Source organism: Bos javanicus, chromosome 17 (genome assembly GCF_032452875.1).
Source record: "Bos javanicus breed banteng chromosome 17, ARS-OSU_banteng_1.0, whole genome shotgun sequence".
Taxonomy (NCBI): domain Eukaryota; kingdom Metazoa; phylum Chordata; class Mammalia; order Artiodactyla; family Bovidae; genus Bos; species Bos javanicus.
Window position 1 is genome coordinate 69,244,738 of NC_083884.1, and position 17,154 is coordinate 69,261,891.

Sequence of the window (17,154 nt, forward strand, 5' to 3'; positions counted from 1 at the left end):
CTGGTCTGTGCTTTGCAAAGACAGTTCGAGGCTCTCAGTTGTCCTTGTCCCGCAGCCATCAGATGAACACTGGCTCGTTCCTCGTCTGAACTTCCTAGAGGGGTTCCGCTTTCATGTACCTCCAGCTCCTCCTGTGTCTTCTGTGGGGTTGACGGCCCCTCCTCTCCTTGCAGGGCCAAGGAGGCCGATCAGCTGAAGCAGGACCTGCAGGAAGCCCGCGAGGCAGAGCGAAGAGCCAAGCAGAAGCTGCTGGAAATCACCACCAAGCCCACGTACCCGGTGAGCCTGGGCTGCCAGCCACCCTGCTTCTAGCCTCATAGATTCCCTGCCCTCCCAGCCCTCAGGTTCCCTTGCGGGGCCCTCAGGGCTACTGTTAAGCAAATGCATGGCAGAGTGAGCAGTGCAGAACATTCTAGGGCCTTGAAAGTGAGATGGGGTGTAGGGAGGCAACATGGTTTAAGCAGAGGAACAGAGCAGGAAGTACAAAATAGTGGTCCAAAGACTAACAAACAATACTGTTTACAGCCTTGTAGGGCAGGTGGTGGGAGAGGTCTGTTGGGGCCGTATTTCAGGTGACCATCTGATCTGGGAGGAGAAAGTCATCCAATCTCGTTGCCTTGCCTCCATCCGCTTTAGGGGTGGGCGCGTTGGGCCCAGGGCCTCTGTGGCCTCTGGAGGGTCAATGGCTGACATGGCAGTGCCCTCCGTTCTGGGGAACCAACCCTTCTGATGATCAGGTTTCTCCTTCACAGCCCATGAACCCACTCCCAGCACCGCTGCCTCCCGACATGGCAAGCTTCAGCCTCACTGGCGACAGCCTGTCTTTCGACTTCAAGGACACCGACATGAAGCGGCTTTCCATGGAGATAGAGAAAGAGAAGTACGGAGTCCCTGGCCTCCCTGGGGCCCCACGTGGGCAGCCTGTCCCTAACCCCATGAAGGTTTGCTCTGTCCTTGCCCACCAGACATTCGAGCACTCTTGCCTGTCTCTCCCGGCTGCTCCCCTCTTTGTGGGCTTGCCTGGTGGCTCAGGCGGTAAAGAATCCACCTGCAGTGCAGGAGACCTGGGTTCCATCCCTGGGTCGGGAAGACCCCCTGGAGAAGGGCACCCACTCCAATATTCTGGCCTGGAGAATCCCGTGGATAGAGGAGCCCGACGGGCTACAGTCCACGGGGTCGCAAAGAGGCGGACACGACTGAGTGACGAACGCCTTCACAGTTGTCCACCAGAGAGGAGCTTCCTGATTGGAAATGAAGGGCGGTAGACCAGCATTCCGTCTTCCAGGATAAAAATGACACCTGACGGGTGACCCGGAGTTTACAGTGGCTTCAGAGCTCACCCACACTCTAGGACTGGTTGTTGGGGGTCTCCCAGCCAGTCAGACCCTGTTCAGGTGGTGGTCATGCTCTGACCTGGTGGTGGAACATGTTTCCTAGTGTGTTCTCTGGCGGCCGAGCTCAGCCCGCCCTGAGCTGACCTCCTTGTTTACTTTATGGTTAGGGACTGTGGCCCTGAGATGGAAGGGAGCCTCCCCCCTACAAAGGACATCTAACCGGGGTCCCCTGTTCTGAGCCGTAGGTGAATCAGCCAGCCACCACCCCGGCCAGGGGACTGTCATGGCAGCTACCTGGCATGGGGCGCCTGGTGACACAGATCTTTAGCGTTCATTTCATTACCACCAACTGACTTCAGAGGCAGGCCTAGTGTTCCTGTTATCAACAGGAGCCCAGACTTGGAGTGCCTAGGAAGTCCCCCCAGCACCGCACTGTGGATGAGGGACAAATCGGGGGTTCAGCCCCTCACCCACCTGAGTCTGTAGGGCAGGTGCCTTCACCTTGCTCGGTGTCCTCAGGTACCCGGCTTGGTGCCCAGCATGGGCAGCCCCAGGCTGGGCAGTGTGTCCTGGGGACAGAAGGCCCCAGCGTCTCTGACTATGGTGCCCGTGGTGTGAGTTCCCCTCCCCCTTCCCCACATCCTAGGCATGTTCAGCGTTGATCCTGGTCACGATCGGGGTGAGCTGCGTCCTGTCCATTCCCTGCTGTTTTACAGTTTATGTTTCCTTACTCAGTCCCCATGAGCATCTAGGCAGAGTCCATAACCAGCCTTGGGCCCAGTCTGCCTGGCTGCGCCCAAGCAGTCAGACACCCCGAGCAGCGTGTCTGCCTGCAGATGGTGGCGGGCGTCTTTCTCTTCCCGGTGTTGGCTGTGTGTGCATCTGTCGTCGTTAGGAGATGATGGCCCAGAGCAAGTAGGGATGGGGCCATGGCCTGTCCGAGAGGTCCACCAGGATGGAGTCACTTCTCCAAGAAGGGCGTGGCTTCCCTGGTGGCTCAGACGGTAAAGCGTCTGCCTGCAATGCAGGAGACCCAGGTTGGATCCCTGGGTCTGGGAGATCCCCTGGAGAAGGAAAAGGCAACCCACTCCAGTGTTCTTGCCTGGAAAATCCCATGGACAGAGGAACCTGGTAGGTTATACAGTCCATGGGGTCACAAAGAGTCGGACGTGACTATGCAACTTCCATTTTGAGACGAGGACATTGTTCTGGGTTCTGGGAGGCTAGCTTCTCGTGTTGTTTCTTGGACAGAAATTAGAAGCTCTCTGTTAGCCGTTACTACTGGTAGGATAGCTTACTGAGGCTTTCTTCTGCTCCCTTCTGCTTAATCCTGACCTCGGCTCTGTGATCGTCATCCCTACTTCATGGACGAGAAACAGATGTGGAGCAGTTAAGGGACTGGCCCAAGATCCCCTGGCCCATGAACGGCTGAGCAGAGACCTGAACCCCCCTAGCTCAGGCTCCGGATCCCCGGGCCGAGCCGCTCGTGGGTCTGTGGCCTCTGAGCCACAGCGGGTCTCGCCCTCTGCCAGCCCCGCAACACGCTTGTCCTCTCACTGGCAGAGTGGAGTACATGGAGAAGAGCAAGCACCTGCAGGAGCAGCTCAACGAGCTCAAGACCGAGATCGAGGCCCTGAGACTCAAAGAACGGGAGACGGCCTTGGACATGCTGCACAACGAGAACTCTGATCGGGGTGGCGGCGGCAGCAAGCACAACACCATCAAAAAGGTACCGGCTCGCCCGTCTTCTGTGCTTAGGACGGCCGCTCGCCAAGTGTGAGGTCGGCATGTGCTCCCTCGGCAGCCGAGTCGTCACACTGGTGTCGTGTTTTTTTTTAACATGTACTTAGTTGAGGGAATTTTTTTTTTGACTCACGCCGGGAAGGGAAGTTACTCTGCCTATGACTGTGAACCCACTGGCTTGATGGAAGGGGAGCTTGTGTTAAGAGCTCTGATGAAATGAATCATGGTTCCAGGACGGGTTTTGATCCATCATTTAGCGGTAAAGCAGTTCTGTCTTTCAAGCCGAGGGGAGTTCTGCCCAGGGAGCTGCCTTACTTAATGAGAAAGCAAAATGAAAGGGAGGCTGTCGAGACTGGCCTCTCCCTCTCGGCTTTTTGTGTGTCTAAGCGGCGTAGGACTGTAAAATTCCATTCTTGATTCAAAACCAAATTCTGAATGTTAAGCTTTCGTCCAGACTTGAAAAGAAATGTCTGGAAGAACCTTAATGTTTTAAAAGAGGAGACTTCCCATTTATGTTGCTAACAAGTTTCATGTCTTTTTCTCCATGGATGTTTTGAGCTTTCAGCCTTTGGGAGGAAGTTAAGTCCCATACTGTCAGCCCAAGAGTATACTTGTCTTCCGCTGGGCAGAGCAGAAAGGTCCTCTCTCGCCAGGTGATGTCAGCTCCTGACACTTTGCCCTAGAGCCAGGAACACCTGTCACACGGGGGTCAGAACGACAAGGCTCTTCAGTGAGCTTAGATGGTGATAGATGTGTTTAATTTTGTACTCTGTACCCGAGTCTTTAAAATTAGTCTCCCAGTGCGAGGACTGTTTTCAGTGGTTAAGCCGTATCTGAAAACCCTGAGAGATGTGTGTGCCTGCCATCACTGAGGGGGACAATTGGGAGTCCCGAATCCTTCCTCCTGACTCCAGTTAGCATTGGCACCAAGTAGAGAATCCCTTTTAATAGCGTGGAAGAAGAGACCTCGCCACCATCCACGTTCCTCTTTCCCCCAGCTTCTGTAACTTAACGGGTTTCCCTCCTGGACCCACGTCTGAAACTCTGAGCAGAGAGGGGAGCTAGAGCGAGGCCTCAGCCTGTGGGCAGAGAGGAGGAAGGACCAGCTGGCCAGGGAGCTGGCTGGGCCTCCAAGGAGCTGCCTCAGACCCCTCCCCACTCCACTGTCTCTGCTCCCAGCCCCAGGCACAGGCTGTATGTAGCTGCCTCACAGCCCCCGGGGTGCTGAAAGCTGTAGAGATCCCCGACTCCAAGCCGTAAAAAACAAAACAAGTAAAGTCGCCAGTCACAGTTTCAGACCTGGTCTGAAAGCATTTTGCAAGTGGCACAATGACGCGTGACGTTGTTGATATCACAGGGTGTGTTTTCTGTTTTTCTTCATTTTTATCTTGCTGGTTTAGCCTCAAGCCCAAGGCAGAAGACCTATCTGCATTTGAGCCCTCACAGTAGGTTATGCCCAGGTACTCTATGTGGTGATGGGACCGCCCTCTGTGGTACTAACCCCTGCATGAGCTTGCCTGTCTGTGTCCCCGGGGCCGCGCCCAGCCCTCCCGGGGGGTCAGGCGGCACCTGGGGCCTGGCCGCAGCATGCTTGAGTCTGAGAGCAGGCGTCCCCCCCACGGGGCCAGGCCGACCTCCAGGGTGTGTCCCGGGGCCGTCGGACCAGGCGTCCTTCCTTCACGTGTGTCGTTGTTGGGCTGGGGAAGGTCATGGCTTCTTGTCCGGTCAGGTGTGTCTCAAGTCCTTCGTCTTGGTGGCGTCCCCCTCCGATAAATAACCCTAGCATGGGAACGGGGTCTGTTTGGGTGTCTTTTTAACTCGAGGTCATGACCTTTCGCGTGGTGACAGCCTCTGAAGACCCGTCCACGGTCACACCTGGCAGCTCCTGGTCGTGGGACCAGGGTCGGGTGGAGAGAGCTGCCCGTGCTGCTTTGCCTTCCTCTAGAGCCGGCCCCCAACCCCCACTTTCTGTCCACATCTATTCTCTTTTCAAGTAAAGCAACCCGCTAGCACAGGGGTCTCAGCCACGGTCAGGCTCAGCGGACCGTCTGTCCACCAGCGAGCGCGCTGACGGCCGCCTCGGCGGGAACTCCCGTCGGGACAGCGCAGTCCTGGCTGACGGGCGGTCAGCGCTCGCCAAGTGAATTAATTGAATGATTGCTGCTTTCCTTCTGCGACAGTTCATTATTCTCCCCACAGGCCTAGGCAGTGGAGAGAATTTATTACACACAATAATAAAATGACACTCTCCCCCTGCTCCTCGCCCAAGCCCCAGCAGCACCCACGCCAGTGAGCCCGCCGACACCCACGGTCACGTGTGGACATGTTCTTTGCTATCCTCACCATGGTTTCTGCTCCCAAAATAAAACAAGCCCATTGGAAGCTTTGTATCCAAAAGTGCGATCTGGCACAGGATGGATCCTATTTGTGGTTGCCATCCAAGCGGGAGAGGTTAGCTATTAAAGTCCCAGATGGGTCTCATTATAAGATGGATTCGGTCTGTCAGTGGCTCCAGGAACCCCTGGCGTGAACCACAATTTGTGTGTGACACTTTTATTTAGCGGGCTCCTGTTGCTCAAGCTTTCACGCCACGTGCTGGCATTGAACACCCCGTCACCAAGCGGTGCATGCTCTGTGCTGGGCAGGAGTGAGAACCATGAAATGAGTGGGCCAGGCAGCACGGCACCCAGGGTGGGCCCACTGAGGCTTCCCGGGCCCCGTGGCGAGCACAGGGGCCCACAGAAAGCCCATTTTGTGTTTCAGTCTGTGCTGGCAGATATTCTCTGTGACCGTACTCTTCTACCTTGGGATGATTTCATCTCTCTTCTTTCTGTAATGATTCAGAACGTTTCAGTTCTTCGGGGGCCCGGTTCTGACCGTCAGCCCTCACTGAGCTGTGATTACAGACAAATGAGGTTTCGTTTGTAGTCAAACGTGTGCTGCTCCTAGGACATGCACAGATGCCTTCTTTTTTTTTTTTTAATGTCTTGATGTGAACTTGTTTTCAAAGTAGGCTGGCTGCAAGCTCCAGTTAACCCAGAATTCAGATTAATCGAGGGTTAATAAAATGGAGTTGGCTCTCAACACAGCTGGACTTAATCTCAGCATCACAGATCAAGCAGTGGTAGCTTTTGCTACATATGAAGTTGGAGGGGAGGCACATTCTGGACTTTGGTGGTTCCAGCAGCCAGTAACCAAGCCTGCCAGCCAGCCACCTGCTATGCCGGGGTGGCTCTGGCCTTGTGCCTGGGCTGTGGTCTGGGCCAGAGTGAGCCTAGATGACGAGAAATACCACCGCAGGCTCTGAGATGTGGGCACCCAGACTGTCAAGGGCACAGCTCCATCTAGAAAGTCCAGGGTGAGAAATGCAGATCGGTGGTGAACCAAGGAGTTTCCATTGTCCTGAAGCTCGTCATTAATCTTGGTTCAAACCCGCCTGCATTGGTTTTGTTTTGTTTCATGTTTCGTGTCTTCTGACCACAGATTCCTTCGAGGAAAGACTGGTTCCCCTCCCTCTGGCCGTCCGGGTGTATTCCTCCCCCTTTGCTCTCCGGCTTCCCCCTCGAGGCCTGTGTCTGACCCGCCTCAGCAGGACCCTCTGGGGCTGGTGACACTTAGGCTAAATTCCAAGGGTTTACCCAGGGCAGGGGTTACCATGTTCCTGCAGCAATGCCGAGAAGCAGTCCAGTCTGCCTCACAGGGGCCAGCTGCTGTGCCACTTCCTTCCTCTATAATTCTTACCTCCTGCTAAGGGTCAGTGTCCTCTCCTATAAAAGGGGAATAAAACAGTTCGTGCCCCTCAGGATTTTTATGAGGTTTCAGTGAGTTCCCCGTGGGCTTCCCAAGTGGTGCAGTGGTAAAGAATCCGCCTGCTGGTGCAGGAGACACGCACACAGGAGACACGGGTTCGATCCCTGAGTCGGGAAGATCCCCTGGAGAAGGACATGGCAACCCCCTCCAGTATTCTTGCCTGGGAAATCCCATGGACAGAGGAGCCTGGTGGGCTACAGTCCACAGAGTTGCAAAGAGTCGGATACGACTGAGCGCAGCTTGGCAAGCAGTTCCGTATAAAAGCTCAGCGAGGGCTTGAACTTGTATAAAGAAACAAACCTGCCTGGGAGCCTGGCCTGGGAAGCGCCACACTTGCGTGCGCAGCTCGAGACACGCGTATTCAGTGGTGTTTTAGCTTCCACGTGTTTGGAGGTAAAAGCTTTTAAAAAGCCAGAATGACCCACACCAATGGCGCTGTGTGATCTGGATTCGCAAGGGTGTGTTTTTCTGCTTCCACGGATCTTCGCTGCACATTTCCATCTTCTCCCGATCGATAATCAGCACAACTGGTTTGACATTTGCATCCGACTCTGAGCGGCACTAGCGATCAAAGGCTGCCCTTGGGAACGTAGACCCATGGCATTCTCGGGGTGGCGGGGGGGAGGTGGGGAGGAGAGCCACAGTGGCGTTCCTGGCCTCTGGGTCTTCTGAACAAGGGCGTGGGGTCTGGCAGTGAGGCTGGGGGAGGGGGAAACGGTGTCCAGGGCTCGCGCTTCTTGCCTTCAGAGCCACCGTGCCGACGAGGTGCGCAGTGGCCGCGTGGGATTTAGCTGCACAGCGCACTGTGGAGGTGACACTGTGGTCACACCCTTCACCCCCGCCCCTTCTCGAGGGGCGGCGTCATTCTGGGCTGGTCTGAGCGCCAGCAAGCTTGTCCTCGTGTCTCGTACCCGTGGTCTCTGAAGAAGCACAGGATCTCAAAGGCAGTCGACAGATGAGAAATCCTGGAGGTCAGAGAGCTTAGAAAGCTTATTTCCTTCGTAAGTGGTGTGAACCACCGAGGCCCTGCTGTGGTTTCTGCTGGTGGGGAGGCGTCAGTGAGGAGCCTCAGCATGTCTCTGAAGCCCAGCTGCCGCTCTCAGATCAGGAAGACATAAAAGACCAATGACATCTTCAATTTGCGGGGACTCCCTCTGGAGCTGCAGGGCTGGGAGTTAAGTACAGCACTTACAACATCAGGGACATGATCAACCCCAGCGCGAGGGTGGACTCGCGTGAGAGGCGTCCCTCCTGGTTAAAGCCACCAGCCCGGCCTCCCTCCTGAGTGACCTTCATCTGCTTTGCCTGCCGGGACCTGGGACCCTTCACAGGCTGTGCTGCTGGTGTGGTTGACACGCTCAGTGCCCCCAGACCCAGCTCGGGGACCCACTTGGCTCAGCCTCTTTGCCAAAAGACTGCGATCCAGCCCCTCCCTTGGGTGGGTGGGCTTTACCTGGGTGAGCCCATTCCCTGTGGGAGGTGTTGAGGAGCCTACAAAGCCTGCCTTGCCCTCCAAGGATATCTTGCCCCCGTTTGGAAGTGCCCGAGGGCACCAGTGGGATTTATTTGATGTTTGAGTCAAACATCTCATCTGGTCCCTCCGCACGGACCATACGTGTCCACGCTGCTTCCCTGCAGCACCTGATCTATCACCGCAACCACGGGAGGGACGAATCCGGCTGTAAACTCATTCTGCGGGCGCAAGGTTCTGTTCTGACGATCCCTGCCGTGATTTCCCTTCTGATGTTGGCGATTTGAAAAGACATGGGTCTGTCTGCACCATTTCCCCCAGGTGCCCGTGCCGAGCGCTCCATGCCCATCCGTCAGCCTCTCCGTGGCCAGCGAGGTGAAGCGGGCCGATTAGTCCATTTTCCAGGTGGAGGAGCCGAGCATCACCCGGGCAGCCGGAGATGCCAGCAAACACCGGTTTCCAGGCGCCGTTCAGCCTAAAGGATGCATAAACCAAAGGCACCCTCCGGGTTTTCCCAGGCAGATTTCTCCCAGAAGCAGATAAAGTAGCTGATGCCAAACTGGATTTGTTCATGACGGTGGACTCGGCCCCTCGTCCCACCTCCGTTTCGGGATAAGCATGTAGACAAGCTCTCTGCCCCTGTACACATCACCAGATGACATTCGGGTGCAAGTTGTCAGCTAGCAAGATGACAGAATCGCTTAATCCGGCCAGCTCCCAGCCGCCGTCCCCCTCCACCGGCCCTGCCCCCTCAGCTTCTCTTCCGGAAAGGGAATGTTGATCACACCCCAAACCAGAGATTATGTGGGAATTGGCTGCTGCTTCTGGATTTGGCGTTCACCTTCCTGCTCCCAGTGGTGGAGAAGCTGCTTGTCCTTTTGTATCTGTGCTACGCCCGCCACCCCCGCTCCCCTCCCAGCTCCTCTGTTCTCAATATGTAGTGGCGGAGAGAAAGTGTAACATGATTTTAGGGCTTGCATTTCAATTCCCCTGCATTTTTATGGGAAGAGCAGGGTCTCGGCCCCTGGAGTTCTTAGGGTAGTGTCTGAAACAGGTTCAGCCTTGTGGGTCTCCTTGTCTAAAATGAATAAGACTCCCCCACTACCCACCCCCACCGCCTTTCTCTCTTACCCCACCAGGGATGAGTGGATTGAGGCGAGGCCCCCAGAGACTAGTTGGAGAACTCCTGGCTCTCTGATTAGTTTTGTTCTCCCAGCTTAATTGTAGAGCTTCTTCTTGCTGTCTCGTCACTGATCGCCGAAGTGGCTCTGTGTCCTGCCCACCCCCACCCCCAACGCCACCCCCTTTTCTTTAGGAGCCAGATTATCACAGTGTGGCCTTGTGAATCAATTTTCTCTCTGCGCTGATGAAAGTGTAATTCATCCTTAATCAGGCAGCCTTGCCGCTGCAGGCCCCGTGCCGGAATACATCTAGTTCTTCTCCCTTCACTTTGGGAAGCAGTCCTCCCCGCCCCCCCCCCCCAAAAGGACTTTTAGAGGAGAGCCGGGGAGGAGGGAGCTGGCAGCCACCAGCGTGGGGGTCTGTGTTCCTCCAGCAGGGGGCACTCCTGGGAATGGATGAGGCTGGAGGAGCCTGGGAGCTGGAAGCCTTCCCTGCAGGGTGGGAGGGCCCCCTGGGGAGCCTGGTGCTTGTCTCGAGGCCTCCGGGCTTGCTGTCTCTAGATCCCCAGGGGCCCTCTCTCAGGAGTGGGCAGCAGCAGGGGCTGCCTGAAGTCCTCATCCAGTGAGCTGGAGGCCCCTGAGTCTGTCTCAGGACCGTGCCTGAGTCCGGGAGAGGCGGCTAGCTACTAGGTCCTTCGCAGGGCCGGGGGAGCCAGCCTCCCATCTTTTTAAGGGCACAGATGCGGCTCCCGAGTCTGAACTCGTGTGTTAGCTGGTTGGAGGTATCTGTCCGGTCGCACTGCACACAGCTTGGGTGGTGTGAAGAGGTCTTGGCCCTGCCAGGTGACCCCCCCCAGGTGACCCCCCACCCTGTCCTGCCCTTGCCCAGCCTGGTGGCAGTCACAGACAACGGGCAGTGCCATGGGGAGGTGGGTGGGACGGGAGGCGACTCTGCCGGGCTTGTGTGTGTCAAGGCTGGGCAGGAAGAAGGGGCCAGGCCACAGGTGGACCAGACGCCCGTCCCCCCCAACACACACACACACACACACACACACATACACCCCGAAGATGAAAACCACGCTGTCCAGCTCTGCAGCTGGCAGAGAAAAGGAAGTTTGTCTGCTCGGAATGGAGCTTGGATTAGTGACAGACTTGAACAGCCGGTTCAGTCGAGAGAGAGAGAGAACTTAATTCCTCCTGTATTATTCACACGGCTGATCTGAATCAGGTATTAGGAGACAGCTGGAAGGGAGGCGCGGTCAGCCCTGAACCTGGTGAGGAGACGTTCATGGTCTTCTGTCATCCTCAGGGCGCCGGAGAGCGGACCCGCTGAGGCTGCACGTCCTCAGAAGGCTTCAGAGAAGGTGGAGCGGACCCCGTGGGTCCTGGATGGGGTAGCCTGTGTGCGCGAGGCACCACTTCTCCGTCCATGTCCCCAGGCCTTTCTGCTCCTCCATCTACTGAAATGGGGGGGTCCTCCCCCAGCCCCAGTCCTGGAGGCACTGCCCCCCCGCCCCGAGCAGTCCTTCTGGGGGTGATGACACATGTTGCTGGATCACCAAGGGGCTGCAGGGTGGGGGGTGGGCTCACGGGACAAGCTTCGGCTCTCCTGTGCGACACAGCAGGATGCAAGGCCTCGGTCGGATCATCGCCCCTGTGGTCCCTTGCCTGCTAGGCGGAGAGCCAGGAAGGTGGACGGAACACTGAGTGGCTTGTACACCTTGGAAGGTGAGACGGTGGCTGGGATCCCAGCCTCTGTGAGCCCATCTTCCAGAGTCTATGGAGACGACCACGGGGGCAGTTCACGCTACGAAGGGCCAGCTCTGTGCTGTTTCTGCTAGGGTTTCCCCTCCTTGGTTAGGAACGCATCCTGCCTGAGGCTGCACGGTCAGTGTGACAGTCAGGGAGCTTTCTAGAAAGAGCTGGCGGTCAGGGATCCCACAGGTGAGGGGAAAGATCTCAAGCCCAGGGGCTGGGAGCATGGCTGGCAGACCCCGAGGGCGCATCTCCCAGGCCCTGGGCTTGAGTCCCCACATGAAGGAAAGAAGCTCAGGCTTCTCCCTGCAGACCCGCCCCCCACCCGCCTCCCCAGCTTGCTCTCCAGCATGACTACGATCACAGCGTGATGCCTGGGATGAAGGATGCTGCTGAGTTGGGGCAGGCGGGGGCCGCTGTGGCCACTGGGAGGGTTCCAGTGGCGCCAGTCGGTTCGTGTGGGATTTTCCTCTGATGACGGGCTTCCTGTGGAAATTGGAACTGCCATGGCTTCCCTGGTGGCTCAGATGGTAAAGAATCTTCCCTGCAATGTGGGAGAGCCAGGTTCCATCCCTGGTTGGGGAAGATCCTGGAGAAGGAAATGGCAAACCATTCCAGTGTTCTTGCCTGGGAAATCCCGTGGACAGAGGAGCCTGGCGGGCTACAGTCCATGGGTTCACAAAGAGCTACTAAGCGACTCACACAGGATTTACATTTACACGAACTGTGCAGAAAGAGTGAGCGATGGGGGCAGGTCTGCCTGTGGGCCAGGGCTGAAATCCCAGGGCCCTTGGTGTCAGCAGCCACGTCAGCCACCTCAGTCTGGTGGCCCCACCCGTCCATCCAGCAGCCCGGAGACCACAGTACTGTCTTCTTGCCGAGGCCGTGCGTCCGGGGTGCCTCCCTGCTTCTGCTTGGCCAGGGCATTGGGTCTGTCCCCGCACCTCTCCTTGGACTGGGGCTCAACAGCTGCTCTTGCGAGATAAGAGGTCAGTGTGGGCTGGGGTCCAGGGATGCGTGCTGCCCACCCGAAGAGGGCTTCACCTCCTGACAAGCTCACGCTGGAATGGGTAGCTGGAGTCTGGTGCTGGCACCTCGAGGGGACAGCCGGCACACAGCTCACGTAGACAATCCAGGAATTCTTGGCGCCACCATCGTACAAACGGGCAGCAGGCTCTCGGAGGCCTGCACAGGCTGGGCTCCCCGCCCAGGGAAGTGCCAGGCCCCCCTCCTCGGGGGCCTCTGCTTGCCCCACCTCAGTGGCCGTGAGCCTTCCCCCTTCGCCTGCATCCCTTCTAACCTGTGCTGTGCCCTGCTTCCTGATCCCTGGAAGGCCAGGAGCCACAGCTGCGGGAGGAGGGACGTGATCTCTTAGTATTACCAGCCGTAGCGTGTCATCGGGCATTTCTGATCACCCTGTGAGGAAGGGACCGTCAGGACCACCCTGCAGCTCAGCAGCCAGGTGGGCTTTGGGGTCAGGCGGTCTGGCTGTGCCTGTGAGTGAGTGGGTGCATGAAAAGAAGGGCTGTGGCAAATGTGTCTCCTGCGGGTCCCCTGTCCCCGGAGGAGCTGACCTGAGGTCCCCCGGGCATGTTGGAGGAACCAGAGTGGTACACGGGCTTCCACCCCTTTCGGTTCATTCTCTCCCAGGATGATTTTTGTCCCAGCGGCTCTCTGGCTCTCTCTTCCGCATCCTGGTTCCCATTATCACCTAGCGTGTCCTTCCCAGTCCTTCTCTTCTGTTATGTTTAGGGAGAAGCCCGTCCTTCTAGAGGGAGTTCCGTCTCAGCAAAGAAATGAAAGCTCTCCGCATTCCCGTTAGAGCTGGGCTTTCCAAAGGGCTTCAGAAATTGGTTCCACTGAAGGAAACAGCTCAGATGCCTCCCTGCATTTAGCTTGTTAGTTGGGAACTTCAAGGCCAAAAGATTTGGCAGGATTTAAAGAGCCAGCTCTCAAGCTGTCTCATTTTGAGTGCACTGATGCTGTGCATCTTTGATGGTGAAGTGGTTGGGTTGGAGCCTTCCTCCCCCGCCCTTCACAGAGCCAAGCTCTTTGGATTCAGAGGCTGCCAGAGGTCTCTGAATGAGGGAATGGGCCAGGCCATCTAGCCTGCCCCCGTGGTTGAACTCCAGAAAAAAGGGGCTCAGAGAGGTCAAGCATGTCTCTTGAGGCCGCACAGTGAGCTGGTGATGGAGAATTAGCCCCTGGGCCTCTCCAGCCTGGTGGGGAACTCTCGAATTTCCCCCTGCATCTCACCATTCGTTGCAGTTACCACCTGCATTTTGCTCACTCAACAAGCGGAGCTCCCACTGTATGCACAGCACTAAGCCAAGAGGCTCGAGGGTATGAAGGTGGACGGACTGTGCGTGCTCTGTGTCCGCATCCCCGGAAACTCTCCTTAGCAAAGTCCCAGAGCTGGACGTGGCACGCAGTCTCGCCGGCGTGGTTGCTTTCAGGAGCAGAGCTGGGTGCTGGGAGGATGCCCACGCCAGATGCTTCTGCTTGGGGAGCTCCTGGCAAGGGGCCTGCTGGGTTGGGGAATTGAGGTTTGGCAGCCCCGAGAGGTCGCAAACCCTAGTTCGGGCCTTATCTGCCAGCCAAGAGCTCCTCCCCCGGCCCTCCCCTCCCCTTCCGCCTCTTCCCGAGCTCCTGCCTCTTAGGAAAGGCCTCAGGCCCAGAGCACCCCACCATCACCACGTGCTGCCCCCTCCCTGCCTGAACCAGCCCCACCTAGAAAGGAGCCCTCCATCCCAGTTTGTGGATGGAAACGCCCTCTCAGCTGCCAGGTCACGGGCAAGTCGGCTCTGGGGTCCCCTGGGGAACTGGGAGCAGAAGAGACGAGCTGGTCCTCACGTGACGCAGGCCTGCCCCGCCCGAGGCCCATCACCTTGCCCCAGCGGCATGCCCAGGGCCTGAGGACTGAGACGTCGGTTCTGCCGAGCTGACCCTCGAGCCCTGGTGTGGACAGCACGCCCTGTGGATGGGGATGGAGGAGTCTCTTCAAATGCCCCGGGCTCTTCTGCCCGCCAGCCATCCCTCCCTCCTGGCGTGTCCTCACTGGCCACCTCCCAATCCGAGTCCTTGGAGGACTCTGGAAACTTGCTTGGGGCTGACCACCGGCTTCCGTCTTCCCTTTCATTCCAAACCCGCTTCGAGCTTAGTCACCGAGGCAGGAGGGTGTCCTGTCGTGAAAGGGCAGGAAGCCAGCCCCGCCTTCACCATCTTCTCTGCTTCCTTGCAGCTCACCCTGCAGAGCGCCAAGTCCCGAGTGGCCTTCTTTGAAGAGCTCTAGCAGGTGACCCGGCCGCCCCAGGATCGGCTGTTTCTGCCCGCCTGCCCCGGCACCGACGGGACGGGCCTTACACCGTGGGAGCCATCCAAAGGCAGGCCGAGCGGAGAGCCCAGGCCTTTCATGTGCAATTGCCTTGAACTATGACCCCGCAGAGGGTTCTCTGGTGGGGTTCTAGTTCTCCTGACCTGAGTCTTTAGGTCTTTTTTAAGAAGTATTTGTCTCTCCTTGTCTGATGTGGGGTCCTATGCTTCCTTCGTCCAAAGCACCCTGGAGTGTGTGTCTTACTGTCCCCCCCTCCCCGGCCCCGGCTGACCGCCCCGGTCCCCCGGCTGGGAAGTGGCTGCGGGGAGGGGAGTACACAAACCCCCTGGAGACCCGGAGGCTGGTGCCATCCCCCACCCCTGCCCCCAGGGTTCCAGAACGTTCATCTCCTTCCCTGGTGAGGAGCTAGTGTGGGGAGAAGGTGGCCCAGAGTGGCCCGCCTGCTCCACGTCGTCGGAGAGCTCGGCCATGATGAGCCGGGAGGAGATGGGCACCCGGCCCAGGCACCCCCGGGGGGCAGCGCTCTGGCTGCCCGTGGTGGGGAGTGGAAACGCAGCTGTGCCCGGGGAAAACCCGGCCCAAGCTGTGGTGAAGGACTGGCTGCTGGCGGAGGGCCTGGGAGGCCAGCCAAGCCTGCACCTGGAACTTGCACCCTACGAAGCTCTCACTGCCTCTCTTCTGCCCGCTCAGACCCAGGTCTGAGAGGCAGGCGTAGGCGGGGTGGGCCTCTCCAGCTGGAGGCTCTCCTGCAGGTGGCAGGGGTGTGAGGGGGATCCCCATCACTGTGGTCAGCCCAGCCACGACCAGGGTCTCCGCAGGGCTCTTGAGGCCCCACAGGGATGTCTCACTGGCCGTGGCCCGTCTTGTCGATCTGAACCATCCTTCCTCCTGGCCACGCGCCGGCACAGCCCCCCACCCTTGACGGTGCCGGGGCCTCCTTTCCTGCTGCCCTTGTCTCCCTAGAGCCTTCACTTTACCTTCTCCCTGGGCCGTGGGGGGAGGGGTGCAGGTGACCCCTGGGCCGGGTGGGGGCGGGGAGGCATAGTCAGTGCTTGGCGCCTGCTGGCACGTGGCCCCCCCACACCGTGCGCCCACCCAGGACCCACACTCACTCCTCGGTCTGGGGCCACTCTCCCGCCCTTCCTCCATGGCCTGCTGGACCCCCCAGCCTGTTTACATCCTTCCCACGGGGCTCTTGCGCAGAGTGGCAAGAGGGAAGTCTCATCCAGTGAGAAGACGCTTCCCACGTGAAGACCTGTGAGGGCCCAGAGATTCCCCGGGGGCAGAGGTGGTCTCTGGCCATCCTAAGTGGTTTTGAGAGACTGAGATGCTCACAGAGATCCTGCCAGATTCCACGGTCAAGCTGCCCCAGCGGTTGTCCTGGGCTGGCCGCCACTGCCTTGGGCCACCCTGCCCGTAGGCAGCCAGCCCCTCGAGACGTGCAGGGTGGGACTCTGAACACTAGGCACGAACGGCTGTTGCTGGGAGGTTCCCCTCCGTCTCCCCTGTCCCTCCAAGGCCTCTTACCCTGAGACAAAGTTCCCAGTGGGGGTCCTCTAGCGTCTGCCTGGCTGTCTCCTCAGGCTCACCACCCACCCCTGACCTGTAGATTTAGTCTGTAACAGTGGCTGTGGGCCCAGAGCATGGTGGTCATTTATAAAAACGTTGTGGGGTTTTTATTATTATTATTATTATTTAACTGCTGCTTGTGTGTCTGAAGTCTGTGGCCACAGGGGAGCGGGCTGGCATCCGAGCCGTGTAGGGGAGCTGCCTCGGGGTGGGAGTGGGCCGGCTGGAACACCTCAGTTTTCCTTGGGGACAAGAGTGGGTGGGTACCTCCCGGAGATGGACAGGCGGAGAGGACGGGGCCCTCCTAAGGGTCTTGAGCCCGAGTGGAAGAAGGACTTTGAAAGAGGAGCTCCGTTCTCAGGGCGCATGCCCACAGCGGAGGCGACTGTGATGTGTCAGTGGGCGAGCTGAGGGCTTGTCCAGTTAAGGAAGCCCCTGACCTCCACCAAGAGCAGGGCCCTGCCTGGGATCGTTGGGTTAGAAGCGCCCCTGATGGTCACTGGGCGGAAGCACTGGGCTAGTGAGCCCCGGCGGGGCTGCACCGGCGGCTCTTGGTGGGTGCACGCAGACCACCTCGCTGACTTGCTCCCCGCCCCTGCTGGGCCCCAGGGCCTCTGCCGTGTGCGGTCCCTGATGGACGGCCCCCGCGGCCTTACATAACGCTTCCTGAGCGACTGCCTTCTGAGTCTTGGGGACAGGCTTCTCTCTCTCCCTCTCTTTTCTCTTTCGAATCCAAACAGCACGTTCTGAGGCTGACAACCGGCCACAGCGACTGAGCGTCGCCCGCTGACAGGGCTGAGACCCGGCGGCCTTGGTGGGGAGACAGCCACTGCCCCAGGGCCAGGCCGGCCCCTCTGGGCTTCCAGGGAAGCTCCCTCAGTTTTCAAAGACATCAAACCACCCTCCCCCATCCCATGGGGCCTCCTGTCAGAGCCGGACCAGGGAAGGCTATTTTCTATTCTGGCGGACTGTTGTAATTTAAATGTTTGTTTTAATAAAAATTCTAAACTGTAAAAA

At 58.2% G+C, this 17,154-nt stretch overlaps 1 protein-coding gene across 4 annotated transcripts in view; it reads left to right on the forward strand.

Moving 5' to 3' along the window:
* NF2 (NF2, moesin-ezrin-radixin like (MERLIN) tumor suppressor) overlaps positions 1 to 17,154 on the forward strand; it is a 74,633-nt gene extending 57,479 nt beyond the window's left edge. Inside the window, exons 13-17 of one of the 4 annotated variants that reach the window (XM_061385290.1) lie at positions 174 to 279; positions 753 to 880; positions 2,898 to 3,063; positions 4,478 to 4,522; positions 14,476 to 17,154. In XM_061385290.1, the coding sequence (XP_061241274.1) occupies positions 174 to 279; positions 753 to 880; positions 2,898 to 3,063; positions 4,478 to 4,513 (436 nt within the window). In that variant the 3' untranslated portion in view covers positions 4,514 to 4,522; positions 14,476 to 17,154. Of the gene's footprint in view, positions 1 to 173; positions 280 to 752; positions 881 to 2,897; positions 3,064 to 4,477; positions 4,538 to 14,475 lie in introns of all 4 variants that reach the window. The other 3 variants (XM_061385289.1, XM_061385288.1, XM_061385291.1) reach the window with 3 other exon arrangements.